This window comes from Ascaphus truei, chromosome 1, assembly GCF_040206685.1.
Source record: "Ascaphus truei isolate aAscTru1 chromosome 1, aAscTru1.hap1, whole genome shotgun sequence".
NCBI lineage: Eukaryota > Metazoa > Chordata > Amphibia > Anura > Ascaphidae > Ascaphus > Ascaphus truei.
In genome coordinates this window covers 330,694,515-330,717,030 of record NC_134483.1, presented here as the reverse complement: position 1 = coordinate 330,717,030, position 22,516 = coordinate 330,694,515, and the positions used below count along the sequence as shown (strand labels likewise).

Below are 22,516 nucleotides of genomic sequence, written 5' to 3'. Positions count from 1 at the left end.
ATCCTTACACGGGGGGGGGGCCTCCATGATACCTCGTTCAGATCAGGAGTACGAACATGGGGGGAAGGGAGTGCGGAAGGTGAGGAGGCGAGGGGTGTTGGGGGGAAGGAGGGGGGGAATGGTGCCGACATCGTATTAACCTACAAAGCATACAATCACATGCTGTTATATACCTTTTCCTACAACTGAATGTCATGTGTCACTGTGGATGTTTTCGAACATAGGGACAACGGGTAAGAGAACATTTGCAGGGTAGAAGCAACCCTCTATACAGTAGCTAGTGGGGGAGTCGTTCAGAGGGAGTGCGTGAGATGGGTACCAATAGGTATGTATCAGAGTCATATGTGTTTTAATCTAACTGCGGTAGGGAGGGAGGGGGGCATAGAGTATATACATCTCACGATTGGGGGAATTATGAGAATACTTTCATTTGGGCCCAGTGTATACGACTTTTTGGGAGGGGGGTAGACAAATGGATTCATGATTTCTGAGTGGGAGCATACCTTTATACAATATCCAGTGTGGGGGGCGTCAGTGGGTTGATGCGGTCTGTGTGTCGGATCGTGCGGGGGGGAGAAGAAGAAGGGGGGAGTGAGTCAGGGGGGGTAGGGATGCCTGGGAGTCAGCATCTGTTCAGCTGGGCTTGCTCGGCAGGCGGGTTGAGGGCTGTGTAACAAGCCAGAAGAGAAGGCTGCTTTTTTTCCGGTGGCAGATGTTGGAGGGAGGCTAGGGATGCGAGTTAAGGCCGCCTCTGATTTGCTAGTCGCTGTGATGCATGGGGAGCCTATGCTGCTTCGGGATTTTCTGGGTCCCTGAAGGGCATCTCTCGGTCCCGCGGGGGGGGCGACAGACCTAGCGACTTCAGGAACTCTGGGGATTCTTCTGGCCTGGAGATGGAATGGTAACGGCTGTCCTTGAGGACTACCAGCTTAAGGGGGAAGCCCCATCTCTATTTGATGCCTCTATCCCTGAGAATGGTCGTGAGGGTCTTCATCTCCCTGCGTCTGTCGATGGTGGCCCTGGATAGGTCCCCAAAGATTTGGATCGGGTTATTATCCATCTGGAGGTCGCTGATCCCTCTGCTGGCAGACATGATTTGTTCCTGGCAGAATAGGTATGTAATTTTACTATTAAATTTCGTCGGCGATTTGGGTCTGCTGATCGGGGGCCTAGGGCCCGGTGCGCCTGATCCATCTGCAGGTCATGGTCTGGGAGTTCGGCGATCCAATGTTAGGAAGGTTCTGCAAAGGTAGTCCTGGAGGGTGTCAGGAGAGACAGACTCAAGAATGTTTCTTATGCATAGGTTCTGTCTGCGCTCCCTGTTCTCCTGATCCTCCAGGGCTTCTTTGAGTTCGTTTACAGCCTGGCCCAGTCTAACCACTTAGTCTTCAGCGTTCGACCGGGTCATAAGGACCTCCTCCATTTTGGTCTCCAGGTCTTCTGTGCGTGTGGTAAGGCCGCAGATATCTGATTTTAGTTCTTCCAGGGCAGTGGATAGATCATGCTGGAAGCCCTTCCTCATTTTTTGGAAGAGGGATTCAAAGTATTCTTTGCCCAGACCCTGCGCTGGTAATTCAAGGTTGGATAGGCTCTGTGCAGCTCCCGCCTCAGCTTGCGCGGGCTCCTTGTCGCCATCTTGTATTTCATTTGTTAGCTCCGGCGGCGGTTCGCCGGGGAGAAGAACCGGGTAACCCCTTGGTTTTGCAGCTGTTTGACTTTGTTCGACATTGCCTCCGTGACTGGTGTATGTTTGGAGGTGATTTGGAGAGGTTTCGGCTGCGGAAAATGCTTGTTCTTATTTTATTCTTAGGAGGGTACTCTATGCGACCATACTCGGTAACGTCATGGGAAGTCTCCCCCACTGCTTGTATTTATTTAATTGTTTGGCTAGTGTTTTTATTTATTGAATTGTGTTGTTTAGGTGCTTCTGTTTGATTATTGTTGAATTTTGGCCTTCATGCTTTTTGATTAGGGTTACCATTGAGTGCTATAGTGGCTTATCATGCCCATATTATATGGGTATGATGTACTACTATGCCAATCAATGGGTACAGGGTGGGTATAGTGGATCTTGAGGGCGGGGGTGGTTAGGCCTCCAGGGTGGGTAGCGGGGGACGAGGGTTAACTCCTTAATTACTATAGCGGTTATTAACCACTAAAGTGATTAAGGGGTTAGGGGCCATTAGATTGTATTTTTTAATGTATTCTTGCTGGCATCGGAGGACATGGCCCTGCAGTATGCTGACGAGGATGCCCTTCATGATGGCAAGGGTAAGTAGAACGTTTTTTATTTACTTTATTTATGCTGACTGGCTAATGTTTAATTTAATAATGGGCAAATGAGCTATTATCTATATCTGGATAATAGTTATTTTGCCCATTACGGTACTGTATGTGTTTGGTGTGTGGGGGGAGGGGGGGTGTATTTATTGAAATGTATGCCATATTTTAATTTTTTTAAACAGGACCCCCGGACACCCACGTGGATTACCTGAGGACCCCCGGGGGCCCTCCGACACCCATGGGAACCACCCGAGGGACCCCAGACACCCGAGGGCACCCAGACACCCGTGGAAACCACCCAAGGGTCCCCAGACACCCATGGAAACCACCCTATGGCCCCCAGACACCCGTGGAAACCACCCGAGGGCCCCCAGACACTCGCGGGGACCACATGAGGACCCCTTGTGGGGGCCCTGGACACCCACGGGGACCACCTGGAGGCCCACGGATACTCACGGGGACTACCAGAGGGCCCATAGACACCTGCAGGGACCATCTGAGGATCCCCGGACCCCCCAGGGGACCACTCGAGGGCCCACAGACACCCACGGGGGCCACCTGAGGACCCCCGGACACCCGTGCGGACAACCCGGGGACACATGCCAGCCTCTGGGATCAATCATGTGTTAAAATAAATAAAAATTATTTTATGTGGGGGCACAGGGGGTGGTTGTGTATTGGTGGTTATTACATATTGTAATGTTTATTGGGGGCAGAGGGGGTGAAAGAAGGGCCACATGCCCGCTTCAATCACCCCTTCTGCCCTCAATAAAGCTACTATTGTGCCTTAAACCCTTCATTGCCTTAGCGGCTATCTGCTAAGGTAATGAAGCTGCTTTAATATAATTTTTATTATTAGTGTACGGGCGCAGGGAGTCTCCTGAGCTGAACCGCATTAATTTCAGCCTCTGGGACCCACTGATTCCTGAGATACAGGCCCCGTTATGGGGTGCCGGTATCTCCTATGCATTGAAATGTCCCACGTCACGTGACCGTGGAAATCAAATGCATAGGAGATACCGGCACCTTATAACGGGGCCTGTATCTCGGGAAGCAGGGGGTCCCCGAACCTCAAATCAACGCGGTTCTGCTTTCCGGAGACCCCCTGCTCATCTACACTAGTAATACAATTTAAATTAAAAAACATTAATTTTGGGCGAGATTTGCCCAGGGAGAGGCATCTCTCTCTCTTTCTGCAGCAGATAGAACTCGCCGGGTGAGCCCTTTTCAGAGGGGCAATATACACGCCGCCGGCTACTCGCCATTTTTGCAAATGTTGCTATCACTGGTATTCGGGGCTTTCTGCATATTGTCATAGCAACACTGTCAAAAATGGCAATTTAAAAACAATGCCGATTTTTTTTCTATTGGAGTTTGTGCATAGGCCCCATAATCTTTATCCGATTACATCTACCTAAGAATGACAGCAGCAATTCTTGCCACTTTGTGGTTTATTGTACTATTTGTTGGTTAATGGGGTAAAATGTAGTGAGCATATAAGATCTATTGGTTTAAATGTAATCCTTAGATATTTGATTGACTTACCATTCCATTTGATAGGTATTTTGTCTCTCCAATGCTTGGTATGTGAGTTAACACATCTAAAGTGCACTTTACAAGTGATTTTGCATGTTTTGGTATTCTGTAAGCCGGTATTCCATATCCAAATCGCCTGTAAAAGCCTTTTTTAGATGCGTTGTCACTCTTGCGCTAACAATCCAATCGGTACGTCAAAAAAGGGTTAAACTCGCCTTTTTTTTTTCCAACAACTGCTATTCTTGTAGCTATGTAATGCAAATCGCGCCTGAAATACGCACGCTTTTTTTTTCTGCCAAGGGGAGGATGACTTCCTAACCCAATAGGTAACTCCAGATGTGTATATATATATATATATCCCCTCAAACCTCCCTCCAAATAAATTTGGTAGAGATGCCTGTGCTGAAAAATGAACATACCTGAGGTACCATGGGAGATATGCTAATGACTATACAAAGTATATTTAAATGAGTCACAGATCCAGAAATATATCAGTTTAAAGACCCTTGTGATGATGAGGGTACCACTGTCAGACTCAACAGGATTAGAACCCACACCACTGCCATTCAGTGCAGCAGCTCTAACATTGAACTAAACCAGATGATGGGAAATGCTGTTACTACTTTTACTTCTTTCTCTCCTCTCTTTTTTGTACTTCTCCACAGACCTCTTACAGACCTCTTGCATTTTAATACATATACCAGTAGGTTTAAGAGTACTTAAACTCTCTACTATATGAAACAATTTAATAAAGGTACATAAAAACCTAAAACCTTTGTACAGTTATTATTATTGACATCCTTAACAATAAAACATAGATATTCAATTAAAAAAATCTTCCATAATGCGCCATAAATGTTTGCTGGTATAATATAATTGACATTGTTTAGTCGTCAAAGAGAATTGTAACCAAATTCTTTACCATGTCCAAACATTTATATTTTTACAGGTGAAATACAAATTTCAACAGATATACAGACAGATGGTGAAAATGGCGACAATAGTAGCATTGTTGGAGTAATAGCTAGTTCACATGACCCAGAGAAAGGACAACAGTCTGACAGCTGGCAGTCGACAATACTCATTTATGCCTCCGATGATAACAGAACATCATCTCATGTAGATTTTGTTACAGTAAATCTCACTAATTTTCCAAAGTCGAAAGGTAAAGCTTGGAATATATTTATATTATTATTAGTAGGTTGAAATCTTAGTTTTTTGTAATATGATTGTTTAGCTGGCGTATGAGGTACTGTAGCCCAAAACTATTTTCTTAGCAAGTGAATTCTTATATGAGTACAAGTTGTAACTTATCATTGTAAAGTCACCAGTGTCTGTTTTATTACATTCTTGTTGGCAGCTAAAGATTTCGTATTTGAGTCTTCTCTTTTCTCAGCTAAACAGTAACCCATTTTGACTCTTATTTGCAGATCTTGTGTATGTTACATATTATGTGGATAACACCTTGACCAACCCATTTTTGGAATGGCAGATGGTTGGAAGCCCAGACTTTCCAACAATCAAGCAATTCCAGCAAATAAGGGATGCAGAGGTAAGGTGAATTAGCCATGCCTGTATAACAGGGCACAATGACTTCTTCAGCAGTTAAACGCCGGTCTTTAAGTTATTGGCAGATAAATCAACAAGAGAACATACAGTAGAGTCCTTGGTGCAATAAATCATATAGTGTACCAGTCCTTGATTTTAAAAGTCCTTGGTCACAATGTTGTCAGTCTTTTCTTTGAAAACGCTGGTCTCACATTGGCTCCTCAGCACTGCATCATTCTGTAAACATACAAGTGAGACAAACCATTGCGCAGTAACTTCTAAAGATGTAACTCTTTCACCCCACAACTAGTTACTTACAGCAAGTTAGTAGAAAAAAGGCATTGAAAGGTATCTGTGTCTTTAAACTGTAGAGTTGAATCACTGGTTACCCGTGTTCCCCGGATCTCTGGAGTCACCAGACCCTCCAGATCACAGTACCGAAAGAAAAGATAAAAAAGGCATAGTGCAATACCAATGGAAAAATGTATTATGAAAATGCAAGATCACACGAAATTGCACTCACATATTGTGTGGTCTTGGCGTATGAATGTCAACGTGCCGTCCGCTTTGTGCGTGCTTGGAGCACAGCGCTAACAGCTGTGGTCGGTTCCACACCTCCCTTCTCCTCGCGGCCTCGACTCCGATTGGGACCCTCCCCCGATGACGTCACTGCTGTGCTGCCGGCTCTGTTCCACCACTCACGGACTCACGTAAGGATAAGCTCCACCTTGGAGCAATGGTTTGTCTCCCTTGTATGTTTACAGAATGATGCAGTGCTGATGTGCCAATGTGAGACCAGCATTTTCAAAGAAAAGACTGAGAATATTGTGACCAAGGACTTTTTAAATTAAGGACTGATACACTATATGATATATTGCGCCAAGAACTCTATGTTCTCTTGTTAACAAAAAACTTAACAAAATAATATATTCCAACACACACTGTCTAATAGAAAAATCACAGAAACAAGGGAATAAGCCAAAAATGCAACAATGATTTAATAAAGAAAGCACAAGATGTAATCGAAAATTGAAAATCAATGTGAAAACCACAACAGATATAAATAACCCAAAATTGCAAACACAAATGTAAAGAAAAAGGGGGAACAACACAGGGGAGGGGAAAGGGACAAGGAAAACCACAACGGGAAAAAGAGGGGGGAGGGGAAAAAAGGAGGAGGGATATAGAGGGGCTTGTGTTGTTTCTATCTTTACAAGTCTTTGGATAGACTTGTTATATTGTTCTAAGGCTGCCATACCATAATTCACACATTTGTTGATTGTTAGTGGTTCACCTTTATCAGTCACATTTATAATTTTTTATGTGCCCTGCTTTATCACTTTATATGTAGAAGTAATTAGTACACGACTTGTTCATTAATAGGTGGAGCGCTCTTTGTAGGTTTATTTAGTATTATAGTCATCCATTTTTGGCAGATAAATCGTTGTACTAAGCGTCTCACAAACCACTATTTTGGCTCAAAATTTGCGTTTGCCTATATATTACCCTCACATTTTTCTATCAGCTCCAGCTGCGTCAAAAATTAGTTGTTTTTTTTCCATTTGATTTGTCTCACAGAAATACACTGCACTTGGAATACTAATTAAGTAATAATCCCTGAAGAACAGGGCATTATTGGTCAATAATGCCCTGGCTGAAAGAGTTGAAGGCCTGAGGCGAAGCCGATAAACTTTAACCCAGCCAGGGCATTATTGGCAGGTAATGCCCTGTTCTGAGGGGATTATTACTATTATAGGCTAAATGTAGGCTTTTTTTTTCTCATAAATAAGACACTTTTGTATAGTTATATAGATTTTTTAAATTAAAATAAAATGGTAAATACATTAAAGCACCTCTATATACACTTACACTGTAGCTATCTATATCCACACACTGCCGTCCCCTCTGTGTACACACACACACACACACACACACACACACACACACACACACACACACACACACACACACACACACACACACACACACACACACACACACACACACACACACACTGCAGCTAAAAACAAACTCTGCACAGACACTTACTTTGCAGCTACAAATACACTCTCTCCCTCCTCTCACTCTGTCCGTTGAGCTCTGTTCACGGAGGGAGGGGGAGGAGTCACTGCCTGGCTGCTGCCTCCTGACCAATTCCCTGCCCTATCTGAGAGCTGTTCCTGCCTCCTGACCAATCCCCTGCCCTGTCTCTGAGCTGTTCTGACAGAGGTAAAGCTGGCTAGAAATAAAAACTTGGCAAGCTGACAAAAATTCCAGGCATTACTGAATGAATAATGCCTGGAATTTTAACCAATCAGAGAGCAGGGATTTCTATAATGCCCGGAATTTAACAGCTTTAGCCAATAATGTACAGTATATGGTATGTACTAAACAATAATTCAGATTCACCACAAAATTAATTTAAAAAGCATCAAAATCGTCTGCCAACGTGGCGTAAAACCTGACAGGGCTCCTATTAGTGTTATCGCAGAATTAATCCTGTGGGTGTCCCATGATGTAGCCTCCAACCACCACATGGGGTCTGGCAGTCCAGAGGCTTTCTACTAATTTTGTCAAGGAGATCGCGCTCTGCACTCCTGTGGAGACTAAACACAATTTTTCCACTTCCCTTCCTGTCACCAGTGATGGGGATGTGGTGCTCAAAGGGTTAAGTTGCTGTGTATCAACTGTGACAAACGGCTCCCTTTATGTAGCTCTGCCATTTGCCCAGGCTCTTCGCGACACAGTCTTCTATGGTTTAATTTGTAGAGAAGGGGGACAAACGCATTTATACAAACAAGAGGTACTCAGCCCTGAACCGTCAGCGGTTTATTTCTCCATTAGTGACACTAAACATTTTTAAACACTGTCACTTTAAGAACAAATTAAATTATAAAAACAAACATCTACTCCTGTTAGGAGTCTAACTCGCATGCATATCCTATCTGCAATGTTGGCTGTGTAACCCAGTTACCAACTTTAAATAAAACATAGATATAGCATTGAGTCCTTAACTGTCAGATGGGGACAGCCTCCCAATAGATCCTCAGGTGCTGCAACATGTGGGGGTGCCGTCTACCCTGAACTGAATCCTGGGGAGCAGCGTCCTCCCAGCCTCCAGGCTCTAAGAGAGAGACTGAAGCAGCTAAACTAACTGAAATATATTCCTCTTCCTCAATTAGGAGAGCAGATGAGTGAAAACCAGAACCACTGTAAACTCTGGCCTGGAGTTTCCACCCCACAGTCTCCACAAATGTGAAACTGTGGAATGGATAATTTTTTCCCTTTTTTGCACTTTCTGCCTTAAATCGGATAGACAGCTGCCTTACGTTCTGGGACTATGTCACACAACCCAAACATTTATTTGATGCAACACAGCTGTTTTATTATTTTGGTTGTATTGTAAAATGTATTATTTTCACAGTATGGCTATTATAAATGATATTACATTAATAATTTATACTTACTAATACTAGGTATAAATACAAAATTACACAATTGTATTTTAAAGTAAATTGTATCAATCGTGTATTCTATAGGGATGCGTCAAAAATAATTTCAAACAACTAATTATGCGTCCTATGTCTCCAGTATTTATACATACTGTACAACGCACATTGTTTTAATGTTTGTATTACTTTTAATGCACACACAAAAATAACTCTTAGTACATAGGCTCCATGGTGTTTTGATTATTATTAGAGTACAAAACTGGAGTTATATTTACTAAGCAGTCTTCTGCAGTAAGGCACTTTCTGGCCAGGGCCAGTTTTATAATTGTGCCGCCCATAGGCACTTACCTTTTTTCTTCCCTAGCCTCGTCGTCTTGCAGCGTCCCGACATTACGTGGTGATGCATTTCCATGACAATGGGACGTCATGTGATGTCACGTTGCCATGGCAACTCCTCTCCTGCAAAAGGAGGTAAGAGACCTTTACAGAGGCCCCGTGCTCTCTCCTGGCAATCTTTGTAATTGTTGTGGGGAAGAGAGGGGCCCCTGTAATTGCAGCACCGGCCGCACTGAAATTTGCCAGCCCCCTGAAATTTGACACCTTAGGCCTAAATACGGGCTTGCTTCCAGCTCTGGAAGACACCTTACAGTCCATTTAAGTCAATGGGTTATAAGGTGTCTCACTGCAGAAGACTGCTTAGCAAATATGGGCCATCATACATCCCGTTTCACCTGCTCGTATTTCTCTGTCAGAGGAATCATGTTATACTATACTGATAGTTCCACCTAAAACAATCTAAAAACCTGTATGCATGGCATTAGTGTGATTTCATGAATTACCTTAAAGAATCGTTTGTGGTAGCTGTGACTATTACACTGCACTAGGCCGCATTTGTTTGTGTCTCAACTCAATAGGCCATAACACGTTCATTCATTTACTTTTTTACATTTTTTTATTATAATATAATAAAGTAATAGGCACTGACTTAAAAAGTAAATACATAAATAGCAATAAGGCTACAAGTGACAGCACAGAAAAGTATATTTGAATATTTTTTAGTTTATTCCATTAACGTTTTCTAATACACTGCTGTGATTGAGCACCATCTCACAGGCATGCATTTCCATGCTTCCTTTTTCTGTGCTGGTTATTTGTGGTCCTGTGCGACTGTTTATGGTACTTTCTTTTAATTTTCATACTGCATTGTCAGTGTAAGTGATGTATATGGATTGAGAATATTCTTGCTCAGGGCCCGGTTCCAGGGGGGACAGAAAGGCATGCAATTGTTCTGTTGTTTTACTTTGAATTGGTATTTTTGTTTTTAAAGGATCCAGTGATGAGAGGACCTACTGCTTTCCCTCGAGGCGGAAACCTGATTATGAAAGGGGAGCTTCCAGTTCCCTCAGTGTTTCTTATTCACATCTGTGAAAGACCGCAGGCACCTCCTAATAAGGTTAAGATGCCACTTTACAAACACTTTTTTACTTAGCACTGTCAAATTAAATGTACTGTGTCATTATTTGAATCCATACCACTGAGAAATTGCTGAGAGGATGTGTTTGCCGAGAACATACTGTACAATTATAAAAACATGAAACAGTTTACAATGGGAAGTCTTAAGTGTTAGATTAAAGGCATTCCATGATATTTGAAAATGAGTTTGTGTCTGATGTTGTGGAAACAATTCACACATTTGTATTTGTGGTATTCTTTTTTTATTCATTGGTCTTTTGTTTTAACTGTTTTACACAATATTAAATTAAACATTAAAATAAAAAACATACATAGACTGTTATGGAACAAGAGCCACATTTCTGACTCACCCCCCTCTCTCCTTTGCAGTTTCTGCCTGTCAGATTTTATTCCCAGCTGCATGGAGTCTGCAGACACATACTGTGCCTGCGTGGCTTGCAACAATGTTGCACTCCTTGCCTGCGAGCATGACATCAGTGAGCTGCTACAGCAGTCTCTGAGATCCTCACCAGAATGGGCTAGTCTGCCCCCCCTCCTGTTTGTTCAGACATGGTCTGCCCCTAGACTATTCCTTTGCCCACACCGCACCTCACTTCCTCTTTTCAACCCTGGAGACAGTGAGTAAAGAACCTTTCTCTGTTTATCCCCCTTGGTGAGGCCATCTCTTTTTACCGGTTCCTAACTAATAATCACCAATACACACCATCCACAAGCATCTGTACCCTGCTACCTTTTCCCAATAAAGTGGAGGAAATATTACAGGACTTGGAGTGATTTAAAAGGGAACTGTGTTAATGCTATCGGGAGCCATTCATACCGACGTGCCCTGGCTTCAGAATAGTAAAAAGAGGACCGTGTGCATTGGGAAATACACACAGAGGAGCTGCTACCCACAGCCTTTATGCTAAAGATACAAGCGAGCAGCTTACGTAGCAAATAAATAAACAGCAGTCTCTCACCACATTGCACAAGCACGTTGCTACACAGAGCCACAAGCCTCTACACAGCAAACTACCACAGCTTTATGCAAAGACAGTGAGCAGCCTTACTTTGCTAATACTACACAAAGGAATCACACAGCAGCTACTACTCAAAGACTTTATGCTATACAGAATAGTCTCTGCACCCCAGGACAAGCAGCAGCTTCACTCTGCCAGACAGGGCAGCAAGCTTTATACAGCAAACTGCACACAGCCTTGCAACTAACAGTGCTTCTCTCACAATACCTAATTGCCTTTTTCTCTGTCTGAGTCCACCCGCTGCTCAGCCCCACAGTGAGGAGCCAACGGACATCTGTAAGTACAGCTACCCCAACGCTGCACGCTGCAGGACACCGCTCGGCATCATCTGAGACAGACGCCCATCGCTGACAAGGTAAAAGACCGCACGCCACACGCACTGGCAAAGGCCTACACACACCTACAGCATGGCAGAACTCAGAGCCTCACCAGACATCACGCAGGAAAGCGATCTCTCAGACACAGAGACCGCTGCGCATCTGCAACAGGCGCAGGCAGGCGCAAGGCCTAAACGGACAGTCACACTGACACAAAAGGCCCGCGAAAAATATGAGAGCGACATCGAAGCACACCGCGAAAGGTTAGAGAAGGCCTGGGAGGACACTGGTCGTGAAATATGTAACGTTGCAAGCACTAGTGATCAGGAGAAACAAATTAGGCAAGCTATAGCCCAATTGAGGTCAAGTCACAAACGTTACCAAATGCTGTCACAAACATATCTCGCCTACCTAAAAAGAATTAACACAGAGGAAAGCCTCAGCGAACGCGACCAGCAGGAGGCAACTGACCTGGAGCGTGACGGCTTCGTGCAGACCACTATTACTGAGGCCGAAGACCAGAGAAAAGACCTTTTGCTGGAAACTGCATCGCAGCGCTCAAGCATATCCAGACACTCATCAAGGTCAGCAAGATCAGTGCAATCTCACGCGTCTAGCGCAAGCGCGAGCGCTACCAAGGCGCGAGCCACAGCAGAGGCCGCACGTGCCAGGGCCGAATATGGTCGGAGAGAGGCAGCCGTAAGGGCAGAAAAGGCGCGCATAGAAGAGGAGGAGCAGGCCGCCTCCGCTGCCAATGCCGCCGCCGCGGCTACCACCGCCGCTGCCAATGCGCGTAGAAAGGCCGAATTAGACGCGGATCTAGAGGCTCTAAGCAAAGAAGAGGACGCCGCTGCCGCCATAGCCCAAGCCGAAGTCCTAGAAGCAGCTGCGAGACAGGACGGCGGGGAGCTACCGTACAGACGGATAGCTTCAGAGGATCCAGCCCAACGCACTGAAGACTACGTAAGGAGCCTCTTCAGTGTAAACACCAGCGCACCATCTCAACACGGAGGGAGCGACACCACAGACAATGAAGACTCGCTAGGACCACGAGGAGAAGACGCTGCTCCGTCAATGGCACACACTGCCTGGGATAGCCACAGCCGCAACAGTGATCCACACGCCAGAGCGCACACGGATGCACCACAACAGGCTTGTAATCCAGGTACACCCACGCGGGAGAAAACAGCCCCTCACACTGGCCAGCAGCCATCACGCGTCCACGCCAAGGAAGAGGCGACCGCACAGACCGTCCCAGCAACTACCTCAGAACGGGGCAAACGCGCCGACGTCTCAGGTCTGACAGACATAGCCAAGTACATGATCCGGCGCGACTTGGTGCACGCAGGACTCATCAGCTTCGACGACCGCCCTGAGAACTACCGGACGTGGAAGTTCACGTTCAAAGACGCAATCGACAGCTTGGACTTCTCAGCAAGGGAAGAGCTCAACCTGTTAGTTAAGTTCTTGGGGAACGTATCCAGGGAGCAAGCGCAGAGACTTCGGACGGCAAATGCACATCAACCCCAAGTAGGTCTGGACCTAGTGTGGGAAAGGCTAGAAGAGACCTATGGCAGCCCTGAAGCAGTCGAGGATTCACTCTTCAAAAGAATCGAGAGCTTCCCCAAGATCACGAATAAAGACTACTCGAAGTTACGAGATCTTGGAGACCTGCTGCAAGAACTGGAGTTCGCAAGGAAAGACCATTCCTTAATAGGTCTCAACGCCCTAGATTCAGCTCGTGGAGTGAGACCCATCCTGGAGAAGCTACCCTTCAACCTCCAAGAAAGGTGGCTTTCACAAGGTTCCAAATACAAAAGGGAGAAGCAGGTTGTCTTCCCCCCATTCTCATTCTTCGTGAGCTCCATCTGCGAAGCGGCAAAGACAAGAAACGACCCCAGCTTCATCTTAGGGGAGCAAACCACATCCAGCGCCAGCCACCCGAGGAACGAAAGGTCAACAGCAAGGTGCAAGGACTCCAGAACACCCATCTCGGTCCACAGGACGGACGTGCCCCCTACGACCCACGCGAGTCCCAGCCAGACGGCCGACAGGGACAAAAAACCAAGGGACCTTAACAAAGAATGCCCTATCCACAAAAAGCCGCATCCACTTAACAAGTGCTTCGGATTCAGGATGAAACCCATAGAGGAGCGAAAGAACCTACTCAGGGAATGGGGAGCCTGTTTCAAATGTTGTGCTTCCACAACTCATTTATTCAAGGACTGCAAAGAAGCTATGAAATGCACAGAGTGCGATAGCGACAGGCACATAGCCGCTCTACACCCGGAAGCTATGAAGCCCAAAGCAAGCAAAACCCCTAACCCTCCGACAAAGCAGGGCGGGGAGGAAGAAGTGGGAGACACACCCCCCCCCGACGTCAGTAGCATCCAAATGCACAGAAGTATGCGGAGAAGGAAACGACGGTAGATCTTGCTCTAAAATATGTCTGGTAGCAGTGCACCCAGAGGGACAACCCCAAAGAGCCAAACGGATGTATGCAATCATCGACGACCAGAGCAACCGATCGCTGGTCAGGTCAGAATTCTTCGATATGTTCAACATACAAGACAGTACTTCTCCTTACACTCTCAGAACGTGCGCAGGGCGAATGGAGACTACAGGGAGAAGAGTGAATGGCTACACCATATGCTCAATAGACGGCAAAGTGAGCATGCCCCTTCCCACACTCATCGAGTGCAATCACATGGCAGAAGATAGGACTGAGATCCCCACGCCAGACGTGGCGCGACACCATCCCCATCTAAAAACCATTGCCGATCATATCCCATCACTAGACGAAGATGCCCAGATCCTGCTGCTACTTGGCAGAGACATCATGAGAGCACACAAGATCCGCGAACAGCGAAATGGGGACCACAACGGCCCAAGCGCTCAAAGGCTCGATCTAGGATGGGTGGTAGTGGGAGAAGTATGCATAGACAGGATACGAGGACCCGACAACGTAGGCGCCCTACGAACGAACTTGTTGGAGAACGGTCGTATATCCCACTTCAAACCTTGTCCGAACCACTTTCAGGTCCACGAGAAGCTCGAGACCAAAAGGAACTATGGAGACGCGCCTGTGGCAAGAAAATACCCCAACAACCTAGGGAGTACAGTGTTCCAGACAACAAAGGACGACGACAAACAGGCGCCATCAATGGAAGACAAAGAATTCTTGAGGTTAATGGATAAGGAGCTCTTCAAGGACGAATTGGGCAGTTGGGTGGCCCCACTACCTTTCCGTTCGCCAAGAAGACGCCTCCCAAACAACAGAGACCATGCTATGTCTAGGCTCGCTTCGCTCCGCCGCAACCTACAAAGGAAACCGGAGACCAAGGAACACTTTGTGGCCTTCATGCAAAAAATCTTCCACAGTGGCCATGCAGAGTTGGCGCCCCCACTGAAAGAAGGCGAAGAATGCTGGTACCTCCCGTCATTTGGCGTCTACCACCCCCAGAAACCTGGCCAAATCCGAGTGGTATTCGACTCCAGCGCTCAGCATCAGGGAGTCTCCCTAAACGATGTTCTCCTCACCGGGCCGGATCTGACGAACAGTCTTCTGGGAGTGCTGATCCGCTTCCGCAAGGAACCTATCGCCGTAACCGCAGACATTCAACAGATGTTCCACTGCTTCCTTGTGCGAGAAGACAACCGTAACTACCTAAGATTCCTGTGGTACCAAGATGACGACATAGAAAAAGAAATCACGGAGTACCGCATGAAAGTACATGTCTTCGGGAACAGCCCATCACCCGCAGTGGCAGCCTACGGCCTCAGAAGAACGGCCCAAGACGGAGAAGCAGAGTTCGGGAAAGACGCCAGGTGCTTCGTCGAAAGAGACTTCTATGTGGACGACGGATTAAAATCAGTTCCCACCGAAGAAGAAGCCGTAGATCTACTCAAGAGGACACAAAAGATGTTAGCGAAGGCCAACCTAAGGTTGCACAAAATAGCTTCCAACAGTGCCACAGTGATGAAGGCGTTCCACGCAGATGATCAAGCAAACGATCTAAAGAATTTGGATCTGGGGACCGATACGCCTCCCATACAGCGAAGCCTGGGGATAAGCTGGAATCTTAAAACAGACACCTTTACGTTCCAGGTAGCCATCGAAGAAAAACCCTTCACACGTCGCGGAGTCCTGTCCACCGTTAACAGTCTCTACGACCCGCTAGGATTCGTGGCTCCTGTCACTATACAAGGGAAGTCCCTCCTCAGAGAAATGTCCTTCGAAAAACAGGAATGGGACACCCCACTACCTCCAGAAAAACGGAAAGAGTGGGAAACGTGGAAACACTCCTTGAAGGCCCTCGAGCAACTTCAAATCCCACGCCCCTATTCACCTATATCTCTCACCGCCGCACACAGCAAAGAGCTTTGCGTGTTCTCAGATGCCTCCACCAAAGCTATAGCAGCGGTGGCCTACCTAAAAACCACGGACGTGGATGGAAGTTGCCACATCAGGTTCATCCTTTGCAAAGCTAAGCTGGCGCCACAACCTGACCATACTATACCCAGACTCGAGCTGTGTGGTGCAGTGTTAGCAGTAGAACTGGCGGAGCTTATCGAGAATGAGATGGACAGCAAACCAGATGCCGTCAAACTCTACACAGATAGCAAGGTGGTACTGGGATACATCTACAATAAGAAAAGGAGATTCTACGTATACGTGGCTAACCGTGTAGAAAGAATCAGGAAGTCAACCCAACCAGAACAATGGCGCCACGTGCCCACAGAGCAAAATCCCGCAGATCACGCCACCAGATCAGTACCCGCATCTCAACTGCAGAATACGTCGTGGCTCACAGGACCAATGTTTCTTGCGCAGCCTGCGGAAACGCTACCAACCCCAGTTGACGATTTTGAACTCGTGGATCCCGAAAAGGATACGGAGATAAGGCCCCTACAAGTATCCGTGGTACTCACCAATGTATCGCACAAAAACGCATTCGGATCACATCGATTCCAACGCTTCTCAAAGTGGACGGCCCTTCTGCGAACAGTAGCCCGTCTCGGGCATATAGCCTCCTCCTTCCGCCAGACACCAGATGGTAAAACTACCGGCTGCCACGGCTGGCACATCTGCAAAGAGCTGCGCACCGTAGAGGAAATTACAAAGGCTAAGGAAACTGTTCTCAGTCATGTTCAAAGAGAAACATATGCGGAAGAGATCAAATGCATTCGCGGAAAGAAGAGTGTTAACGAAAACAGTCCACTTTGGAAGTTGAATCCCTTCATCGACAAAGACGGCCTCATGAGAGTAGGAGGCCGCCTCAATAAGTCCCAACTGAGCAGGGAGGAAAGCAACCCTCTTATCATCCCTGGCCGGCATCACATCGCCACTTTGTTGGTGCGCCACTACCACGAACAAGTCATGCATCAGGGACGACACTTCACCGAAGGCGCCATTAGGGCGGCGGGCATTTGGGTCGTTGGCATGAAAAGGTGCGTGGCCAGTAATCTCCACAAATGTGTTAGGTGCCGAATGCTGAGAGGCAAAAGCCAAGACCAAAGGATGGCGGATCTACCTGTCGACAGACTTAACACAGAACCCCCCTTTACCTATGTAGGACTCAATGTATTTGGGCCCTGGATGGTCATCTCACGTAGAACTAGAGGCGGGCTAGCAAACAGCAAACGATGGGCGGTACTCTTCACCTGCATGAGTACACGAGCTATACACATCGAGGTTATAGAATCTATGGATGCTTCAAGCTTCATAAATGCCCTCAGAAGGTTCTTTGCAGTCAGAGGACCAGTTAAACAAATACGCTCCGATTGTGGTACCAATTTCGTTGGAGCATGCAAGGAATTACAAATAAACACTAAGGACAATAGAGACAATAGTATCCAAAGATACCTGCGCGACCAAGAGTGCACGTGGACATTCAACCCTCCTCACTCCTCTCACATGGGCGGAGCATGGGAGCGCATGATCGGAGTGGTTAGGCGTATCTTGGATTCTATAATGCTAAAAACCGACCTGACTCGACTCACTCACGAAGTGCTAACCACATTCATGGCCGAAATATCAGCAATTGTCAATGCTAGGCCCTTAATCCCAGTGTCAACAGATCCAGAATCGCCAAGCGTTTTGACACCAGCAATGCTGCTGACCCAGAAAGTAGGGAACGTCTCCACCCCAGTCGAAGGCTTCCACTCTAAGGATATGCACAAACGACAGTGGAGACAGGTGCAGTACTTGGCCAACACATTTTGGGATCGCTGGAGACGTGAGTATCTGGTGACACTCCAAGAACGCCACAAATGGCAAACAGTGAAACCAGATATCCAAGTGGGGGATGTGGTCTTGTTGAAAGATAAACAGGTGGCAAGAAATGAATGGCCCATGGGACTTATAATCAGAACTATCCCAAGCGAAGACGAAAAGGTTCGCAAAGTGGAAGTACGAGTGGCCCAGAATGGGATCGTTAAAACCTTCTTAAGACCCATTACAGAGACTATCCTTCTAATGCCCAAATCGGACTGTGATGGGGAAAAACTGGTTACCAGTGCCGTGGACTTTTAAGAGACATTGTGGTGCGTCAAGCTAACCAAGAGCTGCGCACCCACCTGGTTTCCCTTACTGGAAGGCCTGGCCAAAGGACTTTGATGCCAGTGGTACCAGCCGGTATCACATTGCTATGGAAATATGGACCTTTGCAGTATATTGTTATGTTGTATGTATTGCACATATGTTCCACATAGCTTGCCATATAGTGGTATCTACAGATACCAGACGGGGAGTGTTATGGAACAAGAGCCACATTTCTGACTCACCCCCCTCTCTCCTTTGCAGTTTCTGCCTGTCAGATTTTATTCCCAGCTGCATGGAGTCTGCAGACACATACTGTGCCTGCGTGGCTTGCAACAATGTTGCACTCCTTGCCTGCGAGCATGACATCAGTGAGCTGCTACAGCAGTCTCTGAGATCCTCACCAGAATGGGCTAGTCTGCCCCCCCTCCTGTTTGTTCAGACATGGTCTGCCCCTAGACTATTCCTTTGCCCACACCGCACCTCACTTCCTCTTTTCAACCCTGGAGACAGTGAGTAAAGAACCTTTCTCTGTTTATCCCCCTTGGTGAGGCCATCTCTTTTTACCGGTTCCTAACTAATAATCACCAATACACACCATCCACAAGCATCTGTACCCTGCTACCTTTTCCCAATAAAGTGGAGGAAATATTACAGGACTTGGAGTGATTTAAAAGGGAACTGTGTTAATGCTATCGGGAGCCATTCATACCGACGTGCCCTGGCTTCAGAATATAGACATACAAGTAAAAATATAAGAGTTATATTATTCAATTTCCCATAGATAATACAAATGTAAATCGAAATAGCTTATTTTTGATTAAATTATCACCAGTTGAAATTTTCAGTTGCGAGAGGGGGGCTAGAGAGGCATGTCTTGGGCCCTTCATTGGGAGAACCTCTGGCGTGATGCACCGACGAGCGGCAGAATCAAATTTATTTGTCTCTGCAAGTAGCTGAGGGCAGAGCGCTCACGGGCACGTGCGCGCACACTGGAAAGTCACATTGCGATTATGTGTTTGATACCGTGTCGCATGAGCGTGCTCCGCTTCACCATGGATGAGGCCTTAGACTTGGATACAGCCAAAATCCTATGTCCTCAAGTTATACCATACATATTTTGAGTTTCTTATCCTACTGCCCCTTCCCTCCATCCTATTGAATCTTTTGCTTATTTTAATCTCACATTTGTGGTTCTGATTTCCATTTTGTCTCTGATTTGTGTATCTAAATAAAATTATGAATATTATCGAAAAGTATGAATATTAAGCAACATAATTTTACAACATACACACTGAAATTAGAACTACTGTATATCCAGCTTGTCTGAAATAACACATGGAGATGTATATTACCATGCTCATATTATTCTATTTCACACAGTTTTATTAATGTAATTAATTTAGTGCACAAAATGTGTCAATATTCTGTTTTGTTTCATTTTATTTTAAGGTAACCGGTCTTTACATTCTTCCCCTCACCAGTGGGCAGGTAGCAGTAGTTTGGAGTGATGAATCTGTACTGTGCAGGTAAATATTCTGTATCATATAGTTTTATGGTACCTTGGTTTCCCCAATAATGATATTTGAAACATGCTGTTGTACTATCCTCTGAATCCTCTCCTCCGAAAACACCAGCCACACCAGAATTTATTAGTAAGCAATGCACTTCCACATAGATGTGTGCACATCATTTGCATATGAATAGAATGTTTGGTGGTATGGCTCAGAACCTTGAGGAGAGGTTTTTGAACCACCGCTGTAGTGTATTTCATCGCATCTATCCAGGTTCAGAATTTGAGCTCAGTCATACCTAGTTTTTATGATGTGGCTCAGATTGGAAGTTCTACAAAGTTACTTTGAAGAGTAAGGTACATGAGTTACTAAGTGCCTCCTCTCTCTCCCCCCACAGTCTCCCTCTCTCCCCTCCTTCCCCTTCTCTCTCCTACCTCGTTCCTTCTATGTCCCCTCTCCTTTCTCCTTGCGTTCCCTCACTTTCTCTATCTCCCATCCTTCTCTCCCAATCTTCTCTCTTCTACCCTTTTCCTCCTCTCCACTGCATCTCTTACAATGCATCTCTTATCATACCTTATGATATCACAAATTCTTTCCACCTCTCTCCTCCAGCATTCTTCCTTTCTTCTCGCATGTCAATTGACTTCCTCTTCCTTCGTCTGCTTTCTGTCTAAACTTTATTTGACTCTCCATATCGTCACCAGGCTATGTGCATTATGATGTCACCGATGAGCTCATGCCAGATGCATAAAGACCCACTGACTTTATATATCAGGTGCAAAGATATCAGGTGCGCAGATACAAATATATCCTTAAAGAGGCAGCCACAATGCTGGTTTTAACACAAAACCTGGATATCTGGGATATATTTAGCATTCGACACAATAAGAAAAAAAGTGTCCTTATAGAAAAATCCTGGTAGGAGAGGGACTGATATTGTATGTTAATAGTAGATCCGATAATGTCCTGAACTTGTTGCAATAAGCAGTAGAAAATGTCAGTGTAACCGGAACATAGAGAAATATTGTGCAGAGAAAGAAAGTTATAGCACACAATGTTCCATTCAAATGGTTGATATAAATCACATTGGAGTGTGTCTCTTACTTCTCCGCTTCCGTGCCCCACTTGTCGGTTACCTTTAGTTTTAAGTCCAACAATATATGTGTAGAGTGAGTGTCTGTGTCTTTCAGTTGGAAATAGTGTAATCAGTACCTCGGGCTGTAGACTGCTCGGGATCCCATATTTTGGTAGGGCGTTCACGCTGATAAGACTGATCACCTCCAGTCTATTGTGCCTATTGATCCTGGCATTTCAGCGCCTCAGCTTCTCCGTCAAGTTGCCTCCAACCATGCGCCCTGTCTCTGCGTCTCCCTGCCGGACCGCCAAACAGAAGACTCGTCCAGATAGTCACACACCGCACCTCTCGCTCCGACCCGCAGTTGGAAAAACATCACTGCACCATCTCGGAGCCTCAATCTCAATGTACACAGAGTAAAGCAGAGTAAAAGCAAATAATAACTCCACACACTCTGACTTTCTTAGAAATTGTATTATGGAGAGTAGACCATACAGGTGTATGCAAATATAGACAACATGTACCCTCTAAGCACCCTACTCATTTTGTCTCAACTAGACTTCATCAGGGGTATAAAGGTGTAAGTATGATACCTTATATTTATACCAGTGTCTGTGCTCAGGTTGGTTAATTGGAAGAATCATATCCAATAGTAGTTGTGTGTGGGTGGGTGTATATATATATAGCATTTGTGCCACCTACTCTAATACAATCTTTTTGAAAATTACCTCTGTGTGCCGTCTCATTCCTTCTGCGTTGCTGCGGCTGCACCACTTCTGAGGAACACCCCTGCCTATATATATAAATAAAAGATGCCTGGGATGGAATCCCCTTATGACATCACCTCTGGACTGTTTCCTGTATGTTCTTGTTGCCACCTCTTGGCATCTGACATTCTGAGTACATAAACCATTTCAACAGATCTTTCTTTGGATTAGGATAACAGTCGGAGCAGCAAACATGGTTTAATTTATTTACAATTGATGGGGTTGTTGACTTTTTTTTATAGCACATGAACTATGAACATTTCAATACATCAGTAACTCTTCAACTTCCAGCAATTATTATCAGTAAGTGTACTCATGACAAATCGCAAAAGAAAAAACAAATCTAGCATTTTGAACACATTTGTTTAATCTATTATTATGGGAACTTTAACCATTGTTAATAATGGAGCTGCCATTGGCTTTTCCTTAGTAAGCATATATAATTGCATCTTGACCCTCTCAAACATACTGTACACTCCTAATATCTTTATAAATTAGTATTGGTTCAGCCTTAAACTCATCTCTTTGTTACAATTTTGAAACACAACCTTTGAGGCAATAGAATTATACATTTATTTTCCTTTAACAATTGACATTATTGATTACATTCACTGCAGTGATCACTCATATAGAAATGACACGCTTCATGCTTTCTTTTCTCACTTCTTCCTCAATATAGCTCGAGTCTATCCTGGTATATTACTAGCATATTTATTTATTTATTTATAAAATATTTTACCAGGAAGTATTTTACCATTGAGAGTTACCTCTCATTTTCAAGTATGTCCTGGGACATAGGAAACTGTATCCAAATTCAGGACATCAGACCAGGTCAGATTGAGTTAAGAGATTCCCAACTAATTCTTCTCAGTCTTGTTAAATTCAGAATAGTTGGCAACCACTGGTGAGACACATATGGTTCTGAAACTATTGACCTACAAACAGAAATATCAAATAAAATCAACCGTATGCTTATTATCAGTAGTACATT

At 45.4% G+C, this 22,516-nt stretch overlaps 1 protein-coding gene across 5 annotated transcripts in view; it reads left to right on the top strand.

Annotated features, from left to right (window-relative positions):
• IDUA (alpha-L-iduronidase) overlaps nucleotides 1–22,516 on the top strand; it is a 222,344-nt gene that overhangs the window by 190,251 nt on the left and 9,577 nt on the right. For 4 of the 5 annotated variants that reach the window (XM_075607198.1, XM_075607191.1, XM_075607180.1 and 1 more), the window contains 4 exons: nucleotides 4,769–4,984; nucleotides 5,250–5,371; nucleotides 10,147–10,272; nucleotides 19,622–19,698. In XM_075607198.1, coding sequence (XP_075463313.1) covers nucleotides 4,769–4,984; nucleotides 5,250–5,371; nucleotides 10,147–10,272; nucleotides 19,622–19,698 — 541 coding nt within the window. Of the gene's footprint in view, nucleotides 1–4,768; nucleotides 4,985–5,249; nucleotides 5,372–10,146; nucleotides 10,273–19,621; nucleotides 19,699–21,767; nucleotides 21,829–22,516 lie in introns of all 5 variants that reach the window. The other variant, XR_012802543.1, reaches the window with a different exon arrangement.